The sequence below is a fragment of the Oncorhynchus kisutch genome, linkage group LG2 (assembly GCF_002021735.2).
Source record: "Oncorhynchus kisutch isolate 150728-3 linkage group LG2, Okis_V2, whole genome shotgun sequence".
NCBI lineage: Eukaryota > Metazoa > Chordata > Actinopteri > Salmoniformes > Salmonidae > Oncorhynchus > Oncorhynchus kisutch.
Window position 1 is genome coordinate 45,198,240 of NC_034175.2, and position 23,429 is coordinate 45,221,668.

The 23,429-nt window shown below is 42.9% G+C and overlaps 1 protein-coding gene across 3 annotated transcripts in view; it reads left to right on the top strand.

Moving 5' to 3' along the window:
* The first annotated feature begins 11,461 nt into the window (after nucleotides 1-11,461).
* Nucleotides 11,462-23,429, top strand: part of LOC109867191 (multidrug resistance-associated protein 4) — a 49,623-nt gene continuing 37,655 nt past the window's right edge. The window contains exons 1-17 of one of the 3 annotated variants that reach the window (XM_031795915.1): nucleotides 11,462-11,965; nucleotides 14,279-14,389; nucleotides 14,713-14,833; nucleotides 15,011-15,235; nucleotides 15,477-15,566; nucleotides 15,654-15,817; nucleotides 16,862-16,987; nucleotides 18,243-18,492; nucleotides 18,840-18,950; nucleotides 19,300-19,389; nucleotides 19,886-20,077; nucleotides 20,223-20,317; nucleotides 20,528-20,614; nucleotides 20,745-20,841; nucleotides 21,290-21,505; nucleotides 22,936-23,067; nucleotides 23,238-23,275. In XM_031795915.1, the coding sequence (XP_031651775.1) occupies nucleotides 11,796-11,965; nucleotides 14,279-14,389; nucleotides 14,713-14,833; nucleotides 15,011-15,235; nucleotides 15,477-15,566; nucleotides 15,654-15,817; nucleotides 16,862-16,987; nucleotides 18,243-18,492; nucleotides 18,840-18,950; nucleotides 19,300-19,389; nucleotides 19,886-20,077; nucleotides 20,223-20,317; nucleotides 20,528-20,614; nucleotides 20,745-20,841; nucleotides 21,290-21,505; nucleotides 22,936-23,067; nucleotides 23,238-23,275 (2,315 nt within the window). In that variant the 5' untranslated portion in view covers nucleotides 11,462-11,795. Of the gene's footprint in view, nucleotides 11,966-13,423; nucleotides 13,758-14,278; nucleotides 14,390-14,712; nucleotides 14,834-15,010; nucleotides 15,236-15,476; nucleotides 15,567-15,653; nucleotides 15,818-16,861; nucleotides 16,988-18,242; nucleotides 18,493-18,839; nucleotides 18,951-19,299; nucleotides 19,390-19,885; nucleotides 20,078-20,222; nucleotides 20,318-20,527; nucleotides 20,615-20,744; nucleotides 20,842-21,289; nucleotides 21,506-22,935; nucleotides 23,068-23,237; nucleotides 23,276-23,429 lie in introns of those variants that run through there. The other 2 variants (XM_031795907.1, XM_031795922.1) reach the window with 2 other exon arrangements.

Genomic DNA, 23,429 nt, shown 5'->3' on the forward strand with positions numbered 1-23,429 from the left:
ACAGTCATGATGTGTCAAAATGTCTCATGATGACTTCATGATGGCTCACATAACAAGAGGATGAATATACATGATTCAGAACATTTAGAACTTATAGGCCGATAACTTAATGAAGGCACATAAACAGGCACAACCAGCCTGAAAGCCCCCGTGCATCTCAAAGGGGGATCATCATACAGCCACTTTTGACTCTGTCACAACAACCTATGCATACAATACATTTTTGGGCTCACCTTGTTGTGCTGTGCTCACTTGAACAGGAAGGTGGCGCGGCGGTCTTTCATGGGCAAATTTTGTCATCAAAGTCTGGCATTCTCTGGATTTATGGTGCTTTCAAAACAACTGGGAACTCGGAGAAAGACCGGGTCGAATCATGATGCTGTCATTGATCTTCAGGTCGTAGCTCTAGAAAGAGGCCGGATTCATTCATATAAAAAAATAAAATTCTTTCCACTTTGACATTAAAGAGTATTTTGTGTATATTGTCGACAAAAGAAAATACTATTAAATCAATTTTAATCCCACTATGTAACACAATAAAATGTGAAGAAATCCAAGGGGTGTGAATACTTATGATATACTGTACAGTACAATGCCTATTATTCTTGGATATTCAAATGTTTCAGTTGTGTGTTTTAAATATTGCAGTTTTAGTTTATTTCCTGTATTTAACAAATGGATGACTTATAAAGATGATCATGCTTCAATACATCAGTTCTGCACATAGAACTCTGTAATGCATAGCTAAGACTGTTGTAGACACCATCAACTGTCCAGATAAACCATATGCCAAATATGCTTCATTTAAATGTCAGCTTTACATTCGAGTCTATGATTAGTGCACTCTTAGAAAAAAAGGGTTCCAAAAGAAGAACCCTTTTGGGTTCCATGTAAAAACCCTCTGTGGAAAGGGTTCTACATGGAACCCAAAAGGCTCTACCTGGAGCCCAAAGGGGTTCTTCAAAGGGTTCAGCAGATAAAAAAATGAGAAGAAATAAAATGCCCCAAGCAAGCAAATTACACAGGGGACATGTGTTCCACAGAAATGATTTACACTTAGGACGTCTTGCCTCACACCATTTACCAAGAAGAGATGGAGAGACATGGCCCATAGTGAAAGAATAAAGTCAACTGATGGTTATGTATTAAAAAAAGGCACATTTTCGAAAGTTTAAAAAAATATATATATATATTTTTTTTTTTGTGCTCTCCAGATTTGGTCTTTGAGTGAAGTGAAGTATCATATTAACATAAAAAATATATAGGACAATCAGTAAGCCATAAGACAATGAGTAATGTGACAAAGTCCAGTTACGAGTAAACGATTTCTGTTAAGAGAAAGATAAACTTGCTGCGTTCATAACCAAGTGGGAGGTGGGAATTTACCAGTTGTGAAGTCGTAAAAACCAGTTGGATGCACTGACGTGCTTTGAACTCGTTGAGAAATGCCGATTGGCTCATGGCCAACAAGCTGTGTCAACCATAAACCAAAAGTACAGCTATAATGCTTGTAAACAAATGATAGATTTTAGAAACCATATTAATAGATTGCTTTTTATAACTCATGTTTTCTTGTTACATTTAACTGTCGAAAATTCTGTTAACAAGGTCATTTACTTAGTAGGCGATGTCAGAAGTCATCATGTGGGAGAAGTTGGAGCTCAGGAATGATATACGAGTTTTCCCCTATTAATTATCAGTTCAAATCAAGTCAAATTGTATTGGTCACATACACATGGTTAGCAGATGTTATTGTGCGTGTAGCGAAATGCTTGTGCTTTTAGTTCTGACAGTGCAGCAATATCTAACAAGTAATATCTAACAATTCCACAACAAATACCTAATACACACAAATCTAAGTAAAGGAATGGAATAAGAATGTATAAATATAAATATATGGATGAGCAATATCAGAGCAACATAGGCTAAGATGCGATAGATAGTATTGTTCGAAGGGCATTCAAGTGATTTTTCTGCCATTTGTATGTGGTAAATTCCCACTTCCCACTTGTTTACGAATGCAGCATTAGGGTAAAAATACCTTTCGTTTGAACTTAAAGAAACATTATATGCTATAAACTCACTATTTATACAATGTATATGTGTTACAGAAAGAACCCCCTAAAATGTATGTCTGGAACAGGAAACAGGAAGCTATATCATGAAAATACATTACGCATTACATTAATTAAATTAACCCAAATGCAAATGTCAGGAGCTGACTGTCTTAATTGGGTCAAATTCATGTTGAAATGGGGCCCCTGACAGAAACTCCATATCTGGGCATAGCTGGCTCCTGGAAAATGTGTGTTGAATTGGGGCCCTATCAGGATCTCCAGATATGGGCCTAGCAGGAACTCCACATATGGGCATAATAATTATGTCAGTAATTCATCACACCTGGGCTCAATCTGAGTTAGGAATCTGATTGGATAGGAATTTCTATTTAAAAGGGGTTTTCAGGTTGGTAAGGGTTTAGAGCCTTTCATTTGAACGTTGCTGCAAGCCAAATACAGATGCACATTTTGTGTGTAGATTGTCTTTGTCTGTTTGGGTTGCTGGAGAGACTCTGCTGCTGAGGGGAGAGTAGTAACTCACCTGCAATTATACCGGCACACAAGGCCTGATACAGATAATGGATTCATTTGTGAAGTACCAGTGACTCGTTCAATATGGAAGTGGTCCAATGAAGCAGATGCTAAGCTACAGGACTGTTTTTGCTAGCACAGACTGGAATATGTTCTGGGATTCATATGACGCTGTTGAGGAGTTTACCACAGTCACAGGCTTGATTAATAAGTGCGACGACATCGTCCCCACAGTGAACATACATTACGAACATATCCCAACCAGTTTTGGATTACAGGTAACATCCACAATGAGCTAAAGAATAGAGCTACCACTTTCAAGGAGCGGGGACACTAATCCAGACGCTTAGAAGAAATCCCACTACACTCTCCGAACCATCAAACAGGCAAAGTGTCAACACTGGACCAAGATAGAATCATACTACACTGGATCTGACGCTTGTCGGATGTGGGAGGGCTTTCAAACTATCATGGATTATACCTACATGTTTCAAGGAGACCACCACAATCCATAGTGCCCAAGAACGCCAAGGTAACCAGTCTCTAAATGACTATCGCCCCGTTGCACTTACATCTGTAGCCATGAAATGCTTCGGAAGGCTGGTCAAATCAAATTTATTTATATAGCCCTTCTTACATCAGCCGATATCTCAAAGTGCTATACAGAAACCCAGCCTAAAATCACAAACAACAGCAAGCAATGCAGGTGTAGAAGCACGGTGACTAGGAAAAACTCCCTAGAAAGGCCAAAACCTAGGAAGAAACCTAAAGAGGAACCAGGCTATGAGTGGTGGCCAGTCCTTTTCTGGCTGTGCCGGGTGGAGATTATAACAGAACATGGCCAAGATGTTCAAATGTTCATAAATGACCAGCATGGTCAAATAATAATAATCACAGTAGTTGTCGAGGGTGCAACAAGTCAGCACTTCAGGAGTAAATGTCAGTTGGCTTTTCAAGGCTGATCATTAAGAGTATCTCTGCCGCTCCTGCTGTCTCTAGAGAGTTGAACACTGCAGGTCTGGGACAGGTAGCACATCCGGTGAACAGGTCAGGGTTCCATAGCCGCAGGCAGAACAGTTGAAACTGGAGCAGTAGCATGACCAGGTGGACTGGGGACTGCAAGGAGCCATCATGCCAAGTAGTCCTGAGGCATGGTCCTAGGGCTCAGGTCCTCCGAGAGAAAGAGAGAATTCGAGAGAGCATACTTAAATTAACACAGGACGCCGGATAAGACAGGAGAAGTACTCCAGATATAACAGACTGACCCTAGCCCCCCGACACAAACTACTGCAGCATAAATACTGGAGGCTGAGACAGGAGGGCTCAGGAGACACTGTGGCCCCATCCGATGATACCCCCAGACAGGGCCAAACAGGCAGGATATAACCCCACCCACTTTGCCAAAGCACAGCCCCCACACCACTAGAGGGATATCTTCAACCACCAGCTTACCATCCTGAGACAAGGCCAAGTATAGCCAACAAAGATCTCCGCCACGGCACAACCCAAGGGGGGGGCGCGAACCCAGACAGGAAGATCACGTCAGTGACTCAACTCACTCAAGTGACGCACCCCTCCCAGGGACGGCATGGAAGAGCACCAGTGACTGCCAGTAAGCCAATGACTCAGCCCCTGTAATAGGGTTAGAGGCAGAGAATCCCAGTGGAGAGAGGGGAACCGGCCAGGCAGAGACCGCAAGGGCGGTTCGTTGCTCCAGAGCCTTTTCATTCACCTTCACACTCCTGGGCCAGACTACACTCAATCATATGACCTACTGAAGAGATGAGTCTTCAGTAAAGACTTAAAGGTTGAGATCTGTGTCTCTCACATGGGTAGGCAGACCATTCCATAAAAATGGAGCTCTATAGGAGAAAGCCCTGCCTCCAGCTGTTTGGTTATAAATTCTAGGGACAATTAGGAGGCCTGCGTCTTGTGACCGTAGCGTACGTGCAGGTATGTACGGCAGGACCAAATCAGAAAGATGGGTAGGAGCAAGCCCATGTAATGCTTTGTAGGTTAGCAGTAAAACCTTGAAATCAGCCCTTGCCTTAACAGGAGTGTAGGGAGGCTAGCACTGGAGTAATATGATCATTTTTTGGGGTTCTAGTCAGGATTCTAGCCGCTGTATTTAGCACTAACTGAAGTTTATTTAGTGCTTTATCCGGGTAGCCGGAAAGTAGAGCATTGCAGTAGTCTAACCTAGAAGTATCAAAAGCATGGATACATTTTTCTGCATCATTTTTGGACAGAAAGTTTCTCATTTTTGCAATGTTACGTAGATGGAAAAAAGCTGTCCTTGAAACAGTCTTGATATGTTCGTCAAAAGAGAGATCAGGGTCCAGAGTAACGCCGAGGTCCTTCACAGTTTTATTTGAGACGACTGTACAACCATCAAGATTAATTGTCAGATTCAACAGGATATCTCTTTGTTTCTTGGGACCTAGAACAAGCATCTCTGTTTTGTCCGAGTTTAAAAGTAGAACGTTTGCAGCCATCCACTTCCTTGTGTCTGAAACACAGGCTTCTAGCGAGGGCAATTTTGGGGCTTCACCATGTTTCATTAAAATTTACAGCTGTGTGTCATCTGCATAGCAGTGAAAGTTAACATTGTTTTCGAATGACATCCCCAAGAGGTAAAATATATAGTGAAAACAATAGTGGTCCTAAAAACGGAACCTTGAGGAACACTGAAATTTACAGTTTCTGTCAGAGGACAAACCATCCACAGAGACAAACTGATATCTTTCTGACAGATACGATCTAAACCAGGCTAGAACTTGTCTGTGTAGACCAATTTGGGTTTCCAATCTCTCATGGCTCACATCAACACCATCATCCCAGACACCCTGGACCCTCTCCAATTTGCATAGCGCCCCAATAGATCCATAGATGACACAATCTATATTACTCTTCCACCTGGGAAAAATGAACACCTGTGAGAATACTATTCATTGACTACAACTCAGCTTTCAACACCATAGTGCCCTCCAAGCTCATCATAAAGGTAAAGACCTTGGGATTAAACACCTCCCTCTCCAACTGGATCCTGGCCGCCCCCATGTGGTGAGGGTAGGCAACAACACATCCTCCACAATGACCCTCAACACGGGGATTCTCAGGGATGGGTGCTTAGTCCCCTCCTGTACTCCGTTCACCCACAACTGCTTGGCCACGCTTAACTCCAACACCAAGTTTGCCGACAACACGACAGTGATAGGCCTGTACACTGACGACGATGAGATGGCCTGCAGGGAGGAGGTCAGACCTTGCAGTGTGGTGCCAGGACAACAACCTCTCCCTCAACATCAGAAAGTCAAAGGAGCTCATCGTGGACTACATCAAAGGGGCTGTAATGGAGCAGGTTGACAGAGTCAAGTTCCTCAGTATCCACGTCACTAAATAATTATCATGGTCCACAACCACCAACACAGTCGTGAAAAGGGAATGACAACGCCTCATCCCCTGCAGGAGGCTGAAAGGATTCAGCGTGGGTCATCAGATCCTCAAAGTTCTACAGCTACACCCTTGAGAGAATCTTGACTGGCTGTACACCACTTGGTATGGCATCCAATCGCGAGGTGCTACAGAGGGTAGTGCTTATGGCCCAGTACATCACTGGGGCCGAGCTCCCTGCCATCCAGGACCTCTATACCAGACGGTGTCAGAGGAAGGCTCTAGAAATGGTCAATCTCCAGCCACCCAAGTCAGACTGTTTTCTGTGCTACCGCATGGTAAGCAGTATCAACGCACTAAGTCTGGAACCAACAAGAACCTGAACAGCTTCTACCGCCAAGCCATAAGACTGCTAAATATTTTGTCCGGATAGCTATTGATTATCTGCATTGACTGTTTTTAGACTAACTCGTTAGACTCATCACATACGCTGCTGTTACTGTTTATTATCCTGTTGCTTAATCACTTTATCCCTACCTACAGTGCCTTCAGAAAGTATTCATACCCCTTGACGTATTCCAAATTTTGTTTCAGAGCCTGAATTTAAAATTTATTTTAAAAAAAAAATTCTCACCCACCACACAATACCCCATAATGACAAGGCACTAAAGTAATACTGCAAAAAATGTGGCAAAGCAATTCACTTTCTGTCCGGAATACAAAGTGTTATGTTTGGGGGATTGGAATCTGGTAAAAGATAAGATCAGGTAAAAAATATATTTTTCCATAATCTTTTAAATGCAAGACCAAGATCACAATGTATTATTCCAGGTTAGGTGAAATTTTGATTTTGGCCACTAAATGGCAACAGTGCATTTGGACTTTCTTAATTTAACTATGCAAGTCAGTTAAGAATAAATTCTTATTTACAATGATTGCCTAGACCGGCCAAACTCAGATGAGGCTGGGCCAATTGTGGCCCAACTCCCAATCACGGCCGGTTGTGATACAGTCTGGATTCGAACCAGGGTGTCTGTAGTGACGCCTCAAGAGATAGAGATAGGGAGCCTTAGACCGCTGCGCCACTCGCTGCACGAAAAACTGATCCAATTAACCATTATATTTCTGTTCAAAATGTTGGATCAAGTCTGCACAAATGTGTCTAATTGGTTTATTGATACATTTTCTAGTTCATAACTGTGCACTCTCCTCAAACAATATCATGGTATTATTTCACTGTAAAGGCTACTGTAAATCGGACAGTGTAGTTAGATTAACAAGAATTTAAGCTTTCTGCCCATATCAGATATGTCTATGTCCTGGGAAATGTACTTGTTACTTACAACCTCATAATAATCACGTTAGCCTATGTTAGCTCACCATCCCGCGGGGGGACACTGATCCTGTAGAGTTAAAGAGCAGCAGTAAAATAACAATAGCTGGGTATGTACAGGGTCAATGTGCGGGGGCACCGGTTAGTTGAGGTAATTGAGGTAATATGTACATGTAGGTAGTTATTAAAGTGAATATGCATAGATAATAAACAGAAAATAGCAGTAGTATAAAAAATGTGTGTGTGTGGGGGGGGGTTAATGCTGGGTAGCCATTTGATTAGATGTTCAGGAGTCTTATGGCTTGGAGCTGTTTAGAAGCCTCTTGGACCTAGAATTGGCGCTCCGGTACCCCGTGCTGTGCGGTAGCAGAGAGAACAGTCTGACTGGGGTGGCTGGAGTCTTTTTGACAATTTTTAGGGCTTGCCTGTTATGGCCCCAGTGATGTACTAGGCCATACGCACTACCCTTTGTAGTGCCTTGCGGTCGGAGGCTGAGCAGTTGCCATACCAGGCAGTGATTCTCTCGATGGGGAAGCTGTAGAACCTTTTGAGGATCTGAGGACACATGCCAAATCTTTTCAGTCTCCTGAGGGGGAATAGGTTTTGTCATGCCCTCTTCATGACTGCCTTGGTGTGCTTGGACCATGTTAGTTTGTTGGTGATGTGGACACCAAGGAACTTGAAACTCTCAACCTGGTCTCCTTTCACATATCTGCTTTTAGACAAGATATTTACATCCAACATTTAATTGTGTACATGATTAGCTTTGTTTTGATCTTTCGGGTACAAAGCTAATCATGTACACAATTAAATGTTGGATGTAAATATCTTATCTAAAAGCAGATATGTGAAAGGAGACCAGGTTGAGTTTCAAGTTCGAGAGAATCACCATCTTGGGTCTGGAACGAGCAACCTGGTAGCCAGATATGGCTATATTGAAGTGTCAACTGCAAACATTCTCACTGCACTCAATAGTATTGGGGTGAAGCACTATAGGTGAAAGGTCAACATCTAGATAAGGTGAGTTCAGTTGAAATGTCAAAACACAGACAGGGAGGATTACTTTGGTGAAAACTGCTGTCAAACAGCAGAGGACAGTACAGACAAACAAGTACTAGAAGGTGATGATAGGCTGCTCCAGGCAGCGGTGTGCTTTAGGAGCATGCAGACTCCTCAGAGCGGTCGGGTAGGCTGTTTGGAATGTTTATCCGACTGGATTAAAAAATGTTTAAAAAAAGAATGTCCCCCCATTTCTAAAATCATAGTTGCGCCCTTGGTCATGAGAACTTTTGGCAATTTGACTGATCTTTTGCACATGCAAAGCACAATGCATGCAAGACATAAGTTAGTAATCGAGGTAGACAGTATTAGGGAGCCAAGAACAGTGGAGACATTATGAATAATAAATCAATATAATTGCAAAATATACTGAACAAGAATTTAAACGCAAGATGTTAAGTGTTGGTCCCATGTTTCATGAGCTGAAATGTTAAAAAATGCCATTTTGTTAAGGAGTATTTCTGTCCGTAATAAAGCCTTTTGTGGGGGAAAACTCATTCTGATTGGCTGAGCTAGGCTTCCCCCTGCCTAGTCATGTGAAATCCATAGATTAAGGCCTAATTTATGTATTTATTTCAATTTGACTGATTTCCTTATATGAACTGTAACTCAGTAAAATCTTTGAAATTGTTGCATGTTGTGTTTATATTTTTTGTTCAGTATATATTTTTTGTCTGCATTGAGATTGAAGTACAGTGTTTTTTAATATACTTAAAATGTTGTTTAAAACCAACCCCACCAAAATCGTATTATGGATTTGGTTCATATGGTACAATCAACAATAAAAAAGGATGCCAGGTAAAGCAGGACATTCCAGCCAGTGTCATCTCTTGAAATAAGTGTGCCCCTATAGGGCTATGGCAGAGAAGGAAGAGGAAGTGAGACATCACACTCCCTATTTTTTTCTGGTTCATACAGTCAATGAACTAAGCAGACCAGACCTGGCTGCTATGCAGAGTACCACAGTGTGAGTCATAATAACCCATAAAACCTAGCGGTCAAACAGGGAAATGGTTCCAAACATTTTTCCTCTGTTCATTTTTCCCAAAGAGGATTTTAGAAACACTTAAAATAAGAACTGTGTTTCGTGTCGGCTTACGTGACGTTTTGATAACCTTGTAAATCTCTTTAGGACAAGGCGTGCCTCCATCTTGTCACTCCCCCACTGTTGTGAAAATTATTTTCTATGCTGTAGAAATGCATATTATTAATGTCTAAATTAATTTTTTGCCACATTTATTTTATTACAGACACCATAATGCATACTTTTAAATTATATTATGTGAGCTAAACAAAAATAAAATAAGAATTTGTTCTTAACTGACTTGCCTAGTTAAATAAAGGTTAAATAAAAAATATAAATAACAAATAAATGGCCATGGTTTATATACATCATTGGAGCCACCACATTAAGCAGACCGGACCTGACAACTTTTTCAATGGTTAACGGCCCACATTGGGACATCTTCATTTATCCACTATCTTCGGCTATGGCTCGAGGGCTAGCTAGCAAGAAGGAGGGGATTAGATTAAACTGCCCGGGTTGAACCCGGCCAGAGAAGATGAGGACGAGAGAGGACCAACTCGGCGGACCATCTATCTCCTTCCAGCAGGTGGCGTTTTTTCATTGTTTCGCTCACCAAAGCAATGAGTTTTTGTATGGAGGTCAATGAGTGTCGAATTTGTCAACAAAAAATGTAATGGCTTATTTGCAACGAGAGGTCTATGTGAACAAATATAAGTTTCAAAATGCTTAAGCTGTTACAAGTGCACTGATATAAATAGGACATGTGACATCCCGGCAACTTTGAGAAGAAAAAAAACATTTTATATCGAGATGGCTATGCATTATATCAATGTCAATGAGGCTAATAGCACATCAGCTCTCTCAAATGAATACCGGCGGTTGAGGTCAACAACCCTCATCGATTATTCAAAAAAATTTAATAATATTATTAATGAAATATATCCACCAATCCAAAGAAAGGATAGGTGGGATCTAGACAGCCCGCCGTGCCGCTTTGTGGAGAATGACTCACATTGACAGCCGAGTGTCTCGTCTGTAGATCCATAATATTTGACCCGCTATGACCCATCACGTGACCGGGCGGAGTCGGTGAGGGAGGCGCGCCATGTTCAAATCAAACTGTATTCTGCTCCGCTCTGAATGGAACGCCGTTTGGGTCTTTACGTGTCAAAACGGATACACGTCAATTAACACTATTTGACCCGTTAAATAAGCTTTTAATAAAAACATTTTTTTTAAAGCTTTTAATTTGACACGTCGGCAAGCCAAGCGCCACCACTACTATCAGTAGCACAAAAAAGTCTGCAAACAAGCAAACACCGGCCACGAACGATGTTTTACAATACCGCGTTGGTAATAAAGTATTATTTGTTCGACTGCAACTTCTGGGGTAGCTAGCTTTAGTTTGGTACCAAGCTAGCACCAATACAAACAGAATAAAAACAATGACCAGTAACTTAGAAACTGCAGTCATTTTCATTATTCTTAGCAATGATTTATGAATCATTGTGAGCAAGTATTAGCTAGGTAGCCTCCTGTTGTTCGCCAATTGAAATTGAACTTCAGTTCATGAAAATAAATAGCTAGCCAGCTACTTAACCGTGCTGCCCAAAGCTATAACGTTATAAGCAGCCAGCTAGCTTTATCAGGCTAGTGAGGCTCGACCGGACCGGGTTATGTGTTGTGAAAATAGCCACAATAAGGATTAGACACAACAGTGGAATTTGCGGTTTGCCTTCAAAATAAAAGTACCTCTTTGAAAGTTATGCAGAAGGATACAATTGGTGGAATCATGCCATATATAGACTAGATCATGTTAAACAAGGTTGTGACATGAAATACGAGTGATAGTGTAATCAATGTGTAATAACCACGTAAAAAAATGTATTGAACGCGTTAAATTATTATGTGACGTGCAGTCATATTCAGGTCCTGATTGGTCAGCAAGCTTATTTGACACCTCAAATAGTATTATTTGACATGTATCTTTTTTGACACGCAAAGACCCAAACGGTGTTCCAAAGCGCTGTCATATTGGTTGCGTTCCCCTGCGCAGATATTGCATGCATCAACCAATGGTTGCATGCCACTTTATCGACTGTGTCGTCGGGCAACAGATTGCTATGCCTTGTTCAAAACAACTGGGATCTTGGGAAATCTCCAACTTCCGAATTCAATGCATTTAAGTCAACTGGGAACTCTGAAAAAAAGAGCTCAGACTGAGAAAAATAGCTTTCTCAAGCTCCAACTTTCCGACATGAAGGTCGCTGACGTCAAGATTTGACCTTGTTTTTAGTTTTGTTCCCAGTTGTCTTGAAATCACCACCACATGGTTAGATGATACATAAACTATCCAGGCATTGTCAAATCTGGAATGCGTTAGGAATTTCCAGTTATGTCAGCGTGTCTGGATGTCTCTGCAGAGAAGATGGCGGAAGTGGATGCTAAATTCGAATCAAGCAGCGCGTCGAGCAAAGTAGGCGAAGACAAATGTTCTGAATGGACAACAGTAGTATCGAAAACTGGAACAAAAGGGAAATTGTCTCAAAATGGAGTGGAGGATACGTGAGTGGATGATAATGAATCGCTTCTTGCTGAGATGCGTTTGTTAAGAAGGGATGCACATGTGGGAGAGGTGTTGAAAATGATGAAGTATGTGCTTGTAAAAGTGGAGTCTGTCAGAGTGATCTTATTTTGATGAATTGTATTTCTAAAGAACAGAGGAAGATTGCAGTGGGCCAACATAAATGTTGTGTTTCGAACTTTGGAGAAGACCACCCGTCAAAGGAGTCCCTTAGGCGTGACAGATATTCCGGTTGAATACTTGAAGACAATTCTAGGTGTAGTTGGTGCCCAGCGTCTGACCCGCTGGGTGAATGGAGAAGAAGAAGAAAGTCTGTCGGCTCTGTTGTTTTTTGATAAAGAGCAAATATCTACGCAAGTGTAGCTTGGTTATGTAAGATACGCTGTAAGAGCACTTCTACCCTCAAACCACAAGACTAGTGAACACCTAATCAAATGGCTACCCAGACTATTTGCACCCCCCCCCCCCCCCCCCTTTTACACTGCTGCTACTCTCTGTTGTTATCATCTATGCATAGTCACATTAACTCTACCTACATGTACATATTACCTCAACTAACCAGCGCATGTGACTAATAAAATTCGATTTTGAAGTGTACGAATTGTAAATGATTTGGCCATGTTTCAAGTGTGTGCAGATGGACAGAGTATACTGAAGAACGATATGTAGAAGTACGACAGGGTTGCAATTGTGGTGGGAATCATGATCCTGAATTCCTGGAGTGCCCTGTAAGAGTGAAGGAGATTGAGGTGGCAAAAGTTAGGGCGGGCAATTGAATCTCCTGTGGAGGCGATTAAAAGAACAGAGAAAACAAGTGATGCTAGTGAAGATATGGTAGTGGATGCACCACAGCCTGTAGTAAATGTTTGCTTCCAGACAAAATTTCCCAGGTGTGTTAAAAGGTGGATTTTGTTTGCCTTCATTGCTATAGTTATAAATGGTACAACACAAGTCTCAAAGAAGTCTAAGAAACTGGACATTGTGGCTGCAGCAGAAAAGGTTTGGAGACTTTTTAAGGATTTTACATCTGAAGACTTGCAAAGGGTACTGGCGACAGAAGACCCGCCCTCTCAGGTTCCCCTTTGGTCTGTGTAGGGATCAGATCGGTTTTTATTTTTTAACTTAATCAAACGTCGTTTGATTTATTTTTTGTTAGGTTTATTTAGTTTAGTTTTGTGGGACTCCTGTTTCCATCCCGCACAGTAGGTGGCGGGATGTACATTCAATTGTGTGATCGCAATATACCATAGAAGTAGTTCTGGCATGCGTTAGCATTGGGAAGTCCGATAAAGCGTTTTTATCAAAAGCTATTACTTTTACATGTAAAAACACGGAATCCTACTCATTAGTACACGTTATTAATCTATGTCGCTTTTGTTTTGAGCCGATTTCGCCGTCGTCCAGAACGGGGCACTCTGCTCCAAATTGAATGCAATCAACGTAAACCCGGTTCACCGGGGGCATTAATCGAATCCCCTCAATGCGGGGTGCGCGGTCGCACTGATGAAAACCGAGCCGCGGCTCTTATGCACAGTTCATTATCTAGCTTCACACGGCTCTCATTATCTGTGTCGATTGTAGGCTATGTGCTGCCGGTGAGATAATAATCTATATTTTCTATTAAGTTGCCTTCTGTATTTAATGATATATTTTCAGCTACATACACAAGTTGTTTTCAGTTTACATTCACTATCAGAGCATGGAACCTTTGCGGAAAGAGGCGAAGGATAATCCATCGGCTACAGCTAATCTTCTTTCCAAGATTTTCTTCTGGTAAGGAAAGTACAGTAGCGGCAATGTTTGACAGCTATTGACAGACAAAGCCGAATAGGTTTTGACAGTTGCTATGAATGTTGTGTGAATGACGCTTGCAGTTTCCCGACGTGTATCCTACCAGCTCCGTTGCCATAGCCTTCTAGAGCGCAAGGACACGGACGACTACCGGTAGATAAGGTGCTCAGACAATGACCTCATCACTTCTTCTATGAAAGTTTAAAACAAAACTGTCAGTCCACAGGGCTGTTTGGGTGGATTGCTGCGAGTGTGCCTAAAGTAAACATTTACATTTGAACTGTATTATGGTACTTTGTTTATTACTCTAAAACGAATGGAAAGAACATGCATTCAAATGTGTATAAGTTTTAGGCCTTCTTTTTTTTATGCATGTGTGAATAACAAAAAATCCAACATACTGTTTGTTATCCTCTACCAGTATAACTTACACTGAACTTTACTTTAATTATTTACTGTATACGTGTACTGTACATAAACACATACTTGTTCCTTGTCACCAGCTGGCTGAATCCTTTATTCCGTATCGGCTATAATCGGAGGCTAGAGGAACATGACATGTACAAAGTTCTCCCAGAGGATGGATCTGAGAGACTAGGAGAAGATTTACAGTGGTAAGTCACACCTTAATGCACTCCCGAGTGGCACAGCGGGCTAGGGCACTGCATCTCTGTGCAAGAGGCGTCACTACAGTCCCTGGTTCTATTCCAGGCTGTATCACAGCCGGCCATGATTTGGAGTCCCATAAGGGTGGCGCACAATTGGTCCAGCGTCGTCTGGGTTGGAGCGGGGTAGGCCGTCATTGTGATAAGAATGTGTTCTTAACTGACTTGCCCAGTTAAATAAATGCAACCCGGACACATTCTGAGGGTTTGATGAATGCAGTAAGTTGGATGCTGTGGCTGTTGTTTGAGTGTTACATTGCTATTGTCTGTAGGTACTGGGATCAAGAAGTACAGTGGGCTGCTAAGGACCTGCGCACACCCAGACTAACCAGAGTCCTCATTGCGTGCTATTGGAGGTCCTATTCTGTCATAGGAATATTTACTCTCATTGAGGTACCACAAACACTGTCTGCAGGCATATACTTACAATATTCACAGAGTAGCTTACCCATGAATGTGTAACTGGTGTGAAATGGCTAGCTAGTTAGTGATGTGTGCTCGTAGCATTTCAATCGGTGACGTCACCCTCTCTGAGACCTTGAAGTAGTTGTTTTTTTTCCCTTTCATCAGGAAATTATCAAAGTGATTCAGCCAGTACTTCTTGGGAAGCTCATCCGGTATTTTGAGAGCTATGACCCTGACAACATGGATGCCCTGTATGAGGCCTGTGGCTATGCCGCAGGCGTCTCCCTGTCCACCCTGGGTCTGGCTGCTCTGCACCACCTCTACTTCTACCACGTGCAGCGAGCCGGCATGAAGATCCGGGTGGCCATGTGTCACATGATCTATCGGAAGGTCAGTAACCTCCAGCTCTCAGATTAAAACCTATATAAACAGGACCCCAAGTTTTTTTTCTTTTTTTTTTTCTCCCCCCACCTTGTCTCGTCACTACGGAAACACTCTTGACTATAATGACAGGTCATTCAGCTAGTCATCAGCAATCTTTTAAATATCTTTACAGTGCATGTTTATCACACGAGGCATGCAAATTGACTGTTGCGTGAATCTAAATACACACGGTCCTTTATCTCCAAAGGCCCTCTGTCTTAACAGCACAGCGCTGGGAAAAACCACCACTGGACAAATCGTCAACCTCTTATCCAACGACGTCAACAAGTTTGATGAGGTAGGCGCTGAAAAGACACATTCAAGATATTTGCGTATCAAATGACACTGCTCAATAGCATACAGCTCTTCTCCCATCCTTCCACAGGTCACTATCTTTTTGCACTTCCTCTGGGTGGGTCCTCTACAAGCAGCGGCTGTGATGGTGTTGTTATGGTATGAGATCGGCCCATCATGCCTTGCAGGAATGGCCGTCCTGGTCTTCCTGATGCCTATACAGACTCTGTTTGGTCGCCTGTTCTCCTCTTTCAGGTACTGTACATGTACCATAATGTATCAATTCAAACTTTATTTGTCACGTGCTGAATACAACAAGTGTTGACCTTACTGTGAAATGCTTACTTACAAGCCCTTATCCAACAGTGCAGTTCAATAAGAGTTCAGAAAATATTTACCAAATAAACTAAAGTAAAAAAATATATTTAAAAAATAACACAATAAAATAACAATAACGAAGCTATATACAGGGAGTACCGGTACCGAGTCAGTGTGTGGGGGTACAGGTTATAGTCGAGGTCATTTGTACATGTAGGTAGGGGTAAAGTGATTGTGCATAGATAATTAACAGCAAGTAGCAGCAGTGTGAAAACAAATGGGGGTGGTGTGTGTGTGTCTGAACCAGTTTTGCTTTGGCGTTGTAAGTCGCTACGCATGTCACGTGTGGATACCTTGGCACTGTGAAAAAATAGTGGTGGAGAGACTTTGATGCCTTTTTGCTTTCATGCCAAGGGTTTTACAAACCTGTCTGGTTTATTACTGTATCCATGGGTGTGTTAGTCTGCTACAGTACTTGTTCCAGATGGGTTATTACTGTATCCATGGGTGTGGTGCCCTGTTAGTCTGCTACAGTACTTGTTCCAGATGGGTTATTACTGTATCCATGGGTGTGGTGCCCTGTTAGTCTGCTACAGTACTTGTTCCAGATGGGTTATTACTGTATCCATGGGTGTGGTGCCCTGTTAGTCTGCTACAGTACTTGTTCCAGATGGGTTATTACTGTAAGTCCAGGTCTCTTCATTTAAGTGTAGATCAAGTGAGCTTTTGACCCCAGATGCTTCCTCTAGGCTGCGACATAGCCATGCCTCCTGACCGATCTACAAGGGTGATTCATAATTATGGCCCAGTTTGACCAAGCTTTAGTTTAAATACCAGCTGAAACTCTAAAATGAAAGTCAAAGGGATGAATGAAACATGAGTGTAAAATGAAACCCCCCCCCCCCCTGTCATCTGCTGAATGGCAAACATTGCACTGACTCAAATGCCTAGATAAAGTGATTTGTCTCTTACAATGTTTAGGGGCACAACCGCAGCCTTGACAGACAACAGAATACGCACGATGAATGAAGTGGTCTCTGGGATCCGGATCATCAAGATGTATGCCTGGGAGAAGCCTTTTGCAGCTCTGGTAGATGAAGTCAGAAGGTGAATTATATTTGATTGACTTATTTTGTGTTTGATTTACGACGATTGAGTCTGAATTGTATAGCTTGAAGTCATATTTTAACTATTCAAACTCTATCAGAACAGTTCTACCGTTTCCCAGTGCCAAATCAACCCAATTTTGCAATATGCATTTGAAAGTGGATACTATCCCAACGCACAGTATTTTCACATGTTGAAGTTTGTGAGAATGGATGTCATATTGCCTCTCAACTTTGTGCTATTGTATACATTAATTAACTTCATATATTCATATCTTCATATGATGAAGAAAGAAAAATTCCACAACTAAGAGCGTCGAAGCACGAGGCCCGACTTCTTTGCTGTTTTAGTCCCGTGGCCACTACGCTCTAACAGCAACAGCAAGAAACAAATCTGTACGCATGTGCAGATCCTGTGTGAGAGCGAAGTCTTGCATCGTGCTTATCTCATTATCTTTGCGGGGCCGCTTTTGGCATCGTCATTTCGCTGAGTCTACCCTTAAGTCAGTCATAGTTAGCCTGGCCAGGCATGAGTACCCGAGCTAGTCAGAACCTGACAGTGTCCCGAGTTTGACTTTAAACGTGTTAGGTTAGTGTTTCTCAATCCTGGTCCTGGAGACTCAAAGGAACGCACATTTTTTGTGTGTGTGTGTGTGTGTGTGTGGGGGGGGGGGGGGGGGGATTTTCTTCGCTGAGACGTTGCATGCATAAACCAATGGTTGCGTGCCACTCATGGACAGTGCCGTCAGGCACCAGATTGCTAGGAGACATGATGAGGTTAGCTGATACGTAAAATACCTATTCTGTCATGCGCCAGAAACATCCGAGCAGAGGAACACAACCTTAGTTTTTTGCTGTAGAACTACACACCTGATTCTACTAATCAAGGGTTTGTTGAGTTTATTACTGGAATCGGGTGTGTAGTGCCAGGGGAAAAAAAACCCACTGTCAGATACCTAAATTAAAGACCTCTTATACCACACACAAGTACTCTCTTCATTCAACAGAATGCCATCTACTGCCACCACTCTCCCCACCACAACCTTAGTCCCCCTATTCTAAGAGGGAACATTAGACATGATCAACACGTTTGTTCTAATATTATACTGTAGGCTAAATTCAAGAGGTCAACATCAGATTACATCAGATTTGTGACCTAGTAGCCTTCTGCTCCTTAGGCATGGAACTCACAGTACTGTAATATCTTTCTAGCAAAACAAACATCTGAAAACCTCTCCCTCTCCTTGTACTTTCAGGAAGGAGATCTCCAAGATCATGAAGAGCTCTTACCTGAGAGGCCTCAACATGGCCTCCTTCTTTGTGGCCAGCAAGATCATCGTCTTCATCACCTTCACTGTCTATGTGTTGATGGGGAACAGGATCTCTGCCAGCCGGGTATTTGTGGCCGTTTCTCTGTACGGGGCTGTGAGACTCACCGTCACCCTCTTCTTCCCCAATGCTGTAGAGAAGGTCTCTGAGGCTCTCATCAGCATCCGCAGGATCAAGGTAAATGCCCCTGGATTATATTTCCCCTAGCTGCAGATCTAGTGGTCAGCTTCCTCTTCCCCCAATCCTAGCGTTAACAGTTAGTAGGGGAAATGCCAAACTGACCCACGATCAGCGTCTCAGGGCAACTTCACACTATACTAAAGTAAATGCACACAGGAATTAACTAGGTACGGCTGGTAAAGTTGAACATGATACTGCTGTGATTGGACACCTGTAGGCTAGAGTACATCATTATCTGATGCTCTTATATTTCATTCAATGCAGTGGTGCGAGGTTTATTATGTGCCTAAAATGTGTGTGGCCGATCGGCTCATTCAGGGTTTTCTTCTTTTTTTTTCTCACAGAATTTTCTCATGTTGGAGGAAGTTGGTTCGGCGCAGGATCTTGGACTCCCTGTGGCAGAGAAGAAGGACTGTATGGTGGAAATAAAGGATTTAGTCTGCTTCTGGAACAAGGTGGGGAAGCCTATTTCAGCATGGTTGTTTTGACCAAGACTCAAGCTCCTTTGGCATCACTAGAAAATAGTGCATGTACAAGCCTGCACCGGGATTTGATACCATGCTCCCATCTGTTATTTACACTCTAAGCCAACCATACAACCCTCCTAGAAAACCGCTAGCTTATCTCTTCAGTAAGGAGAGTTGACCTTAGATCTCAGGAAGGTGACGTCATGACGCAAATTACCAAGCAGTGTCTGCCCTGCTCCGTTGTACGTAGGCCTGACCTTGAATCTGTATGTGTACTGTAGCCTATATACTGCAAGGATGTTGTTCACCCACTCATGTTCCTCTGTGGTCTCAACAGGCACTAGACTCTCCAACGCTGCAGAACCTGTCTTTCACTTTGAGGTCAGAGCAACTCCTGGCTGTCATTGGACCAGTCGGGGCTGGAAAGGTCTGACTTTTTGTACTGTGAAAAGCTCACTACAAGTTAGAGATGAAGATGCATACCGTATGTGTTACAGGGCATATGGGGTAGTATTACTCAAAAACCTGAGAATATATCAATGATTATAAGAGCGAGGGTATTACCTTGCCTGTGTTTTTGTTCTTTACAGCTGGCTATGCTGAAAGCTTGACCTTAATCTTCATTAAACCCTTACATGGGCAGTATGCCACTGCATTCCTTAATCGAATTACAATTTACTTTCCAATATTACTTTACACCTGGTAGTTGTACTGTTTAATGCCATATCTTAACTTCTGAGAGGCCCACGCAGAATGTTGCTGCAGGAATGAAAGGCAAATGAGGAGCAATAATATTCTGTGTGCGAGCCTCTCATTTCTTTATCCAGGTATTATTTTTTGCACTGTCCCGGTTATCTCAATTGTGGGATGTGCATATCACCCTCTTTTTCTACATGTCTTTAATAACTTATCTCATATCTTAGTCCTCTCTACTCAGCACCATCCTGGGGGAGCTGACCCCGGATAAGGGCGTGGTCAAGTTCAAAGGCGAACTGACCTATGCATCCCAGCAGCCCTGGATTTTCCCAGGGACCATCAGGAGTAACATCCTGTTTGGCAAAGCGCTCCACCCTCAGAAGTATGAGAGGGTCCTCCGAGCCTGCGCCCTCAAGAGAGTAAGACTCTCATTGACAAATATCTACCGTCTGAATCGTTGCCTTTCTAGATGCAATATATCACGATAAACGTTCCGTGCACTGTGTGAATGTGATTGATTCCCCGTGATAAGTGTCGTAGTCTGCTACTGTTTTGTATGTGTAGGACATGGAGCTGCTGCCTGATGGGGACCTGGAGGTGATAGGGGACAGAGGAGCCACCCTCAGCGGGGGACAGAAGGCCCGGGTCAGCCTGGCCAGGTACGTCTCTCTCTCTGTCCAACAGCAGTAGTGGAACACATCCACTTATATTACAAATTGGGCCAAGCGTTTTCCCTAGCCAGGTCATAGGGTCAGGAAAACTGATTTTTGCTGTAATTATAACGTGTTGTTTCACGTTAAACTTGTATTATAGCTGTGTGTCATTGGTTAAAGTGAATGAAGCTGTGTGTGTGTGTCCTTCCATCCCAGAGCAGTGTACCAGGATGCTGATATCTACCTGCTGGATGACCCTCTCAGTGCTGTGGATGCTGAGGTGGGGAAACACCTCTTTGAGCAGTAAGTCCTTGAGCAGCTGGAAGCATTCCCACTAGCACAGCATCGCTCCCACATGCATTTTGAATACTTTGACGAAACCAGTAAGCTTTTTCTAACTGTTTGTTGTGCTGCTATATGTCTACCTGCCTAGGTGTATCTGTGGCCTGTTGCGGAAGAAGCCGCGCATCCTTGTCACCCACCAGCTGCAGTACCTGAAGGCTGCAGACCAGATCCTAGTTCTGAAGGAAGTGAGTGTGTCTGTGTGTATGCGTACGGGCGGCTCAAATGCTGTACCATACCATCTCTATTCATGGGTTGCACATTTAGTCACTATTGTTTTTTGTTTTTTTTACATTTAAGGATGACTCCCGGCCGAGAGTTCTACTCAGTGCATATCAATGTCATCGTGTTTTCATGCCACTTGTGTAATTTAGACGAAACAGTCATAAGCCCATGTTCAGAATGGCTGGGCATCTCTGGACTGGCTGGACAAGCATTTCGCTACACTCACATTAACATCTGCTAACCATGTGTATGTGTGACAAATAACATTTGATTTGACTTTTGGGCACCAATATGGCTGCGGTGTCTGTAGAACATTCATAACAATGGCAGTGACGTGGCGGAGGTAAAACCATGAATAGCACAACTTGGTAAACACACCTCAGAGGGCTGACCTAAGAACTTTCTCTCTAGGGTCACATGGTGGCGCGGGGTACGTTCACAGAACTCCAGGGCTCTGGATTAGACTTCACCTCGCTGCTGAAAAAGGATGAGGAGGACGAGGAGGAGGGGAAGGGGGAGCCTGCCCCAGGCACACTCACCGGCTCCCCACACACCCTATCCCAGAGCTCTATGCCCTCCCTCTCCTCCTCCATGCATTCTGTGATGGAGGGAGTGGACCAACCAGAGGTGGGTAACAGTGTAGTAACACCCTCCCTCCACACATTTCTGTCTGATCCCCTGGGAGAGCACACACCTTCCTATTCTGTCTTGTTTGTCAGAAGAATGACAGGGGATCATATCTGAGGTAGCATCCCAAATGGCAGCCTATTCCCTATTTGGTGTACTACTTTTGACCAAAGCCCATACTTTTGACCATTGCTCATGGTCCAGCCTCTTCGCTGAGGCACCTGGGAGTCCTATCGGAGAGAAGGAAACAAAGAACCTGATTGAGAGGCAGACGTGGAGGCATCTTAGTGAGATTGAGATGCCTCCATTGCCAAGCATGCTACTCGAAAAATGTTCAAACATTGAACAAATTGACGAATTGAGCGCGAGGATCTCCTTCCAGAGGGACATCCGATTTGGCCTTCCTCCTACATCCAAATGGATTATATACAACCAGCGGGGTTTACAGTTCATTGAGCAAATTAGGAAGCTGACTTTCTGGCAAGAACAAAGGTGGTGGCATCAGCTTTATTACCAATAACAAGTGGTGTGATGGGAAAACATACAGGAACTTGCAAGCTTCTCCACGGTTTTGTATATATAATCCCGCCTTCAAACGAAGACTTAAGGGAAGTTCTGGTGGTCGTGTCTGTTTTAAAATGCTGGTCTGACCGGTCAGAATCCATGCTCCATGACTGTTTTGATCACATGGACTGGAATATGTTCCGGGGTGCCTCTGGGGACTAAATCAATGAATACACAGAGTCACCGGATTCATAGGAAAAAAAATGCTGCTGAATATCCACGAGACAGCTACCTGCTTCCCGTCCCCCTCCTTCCCCCTGACTTCCTACCCCTCATTCACTTCTTTTCTTTTACCTGCACTGTTGGAGCTCGGAGCATAAGAATTTCACTGTACCCTGCGACTACATCTGATACCCTGTGACTAAAACTCATCTAATCTGCTGTAGTTAAAACATTTGTCTGCTGCTTCCTCTTTTCTCCCACTAGAGAGCAGTAGATGGTTTCACTTGCTCTACCATCAGTGGGCCGACATCAGGGTTCCTCAACTGGCGGGCAGTCTTGGCCCGCGGGTAGTTTTATTTGGTCTCCCAAAAATAAAAAAGTAACATTTTTGTTGGACATAACAGGCTGTAAAAACACCAGCAAATCAGCTCCAAGGGATATTAGTTCCAAAGTATTCCCACGCATAATAGAGATCTATGTGATACATTTGTAAGCGAAGAAAGGTTTGAAATTGTTTCAGTCAAATATTGTAACTTGTTCATCTTCTTGCGGTCAATTTGCAGTCTACAAGTTATTTCCAATTATGTTCTGGTCCCCTGATCATCTGCTCAAGAAATTGTCACGCGGCTGAGTCTTTTTGATTGTTACTCTGTAGATGTAGTCCAGGAATAATCATTTGCATGACTATTTGTGTGTGTTTTTAGCCAGTGCAACACGTGTTGGAGGAGAGTCGTTCAGAGGGAACCATCGGTCTCCATCTTTATCTGAAGTACTTCAGAGCAGGTGCTAACGTCCTGGTTCTCCTGGCCCTAGTTTTCCTTAACCTGCTGGCACATGTGAGTGGCTTTTACACTACAACACAGTGAAGGTATTTTAATGTAGCAATAAAACAAAAATCACAAGTTGGCTATTGAACATTTTCTAACATACTGTAGGAGATCAATGTGATTGTAAGGAATAATGTGGAAGGTAGAACTAATGTGCTTTTTCATTATATATTTTCAAGATCACATATATTCTACAGGATTGGTGGCTTGCTTACTGGTGAGAAATTCAATGTTTTGATTCCGTTAATAGTTCAGTTGCTGAATTTGTCCCCAAAAATGATCTTGAGTCAACATCATAACCTGTATGCTTACAAATGAATGAAATAATTGGTCAGAACCGTTTGAGCGCTCGTGGTTGATTTGGTCTTATG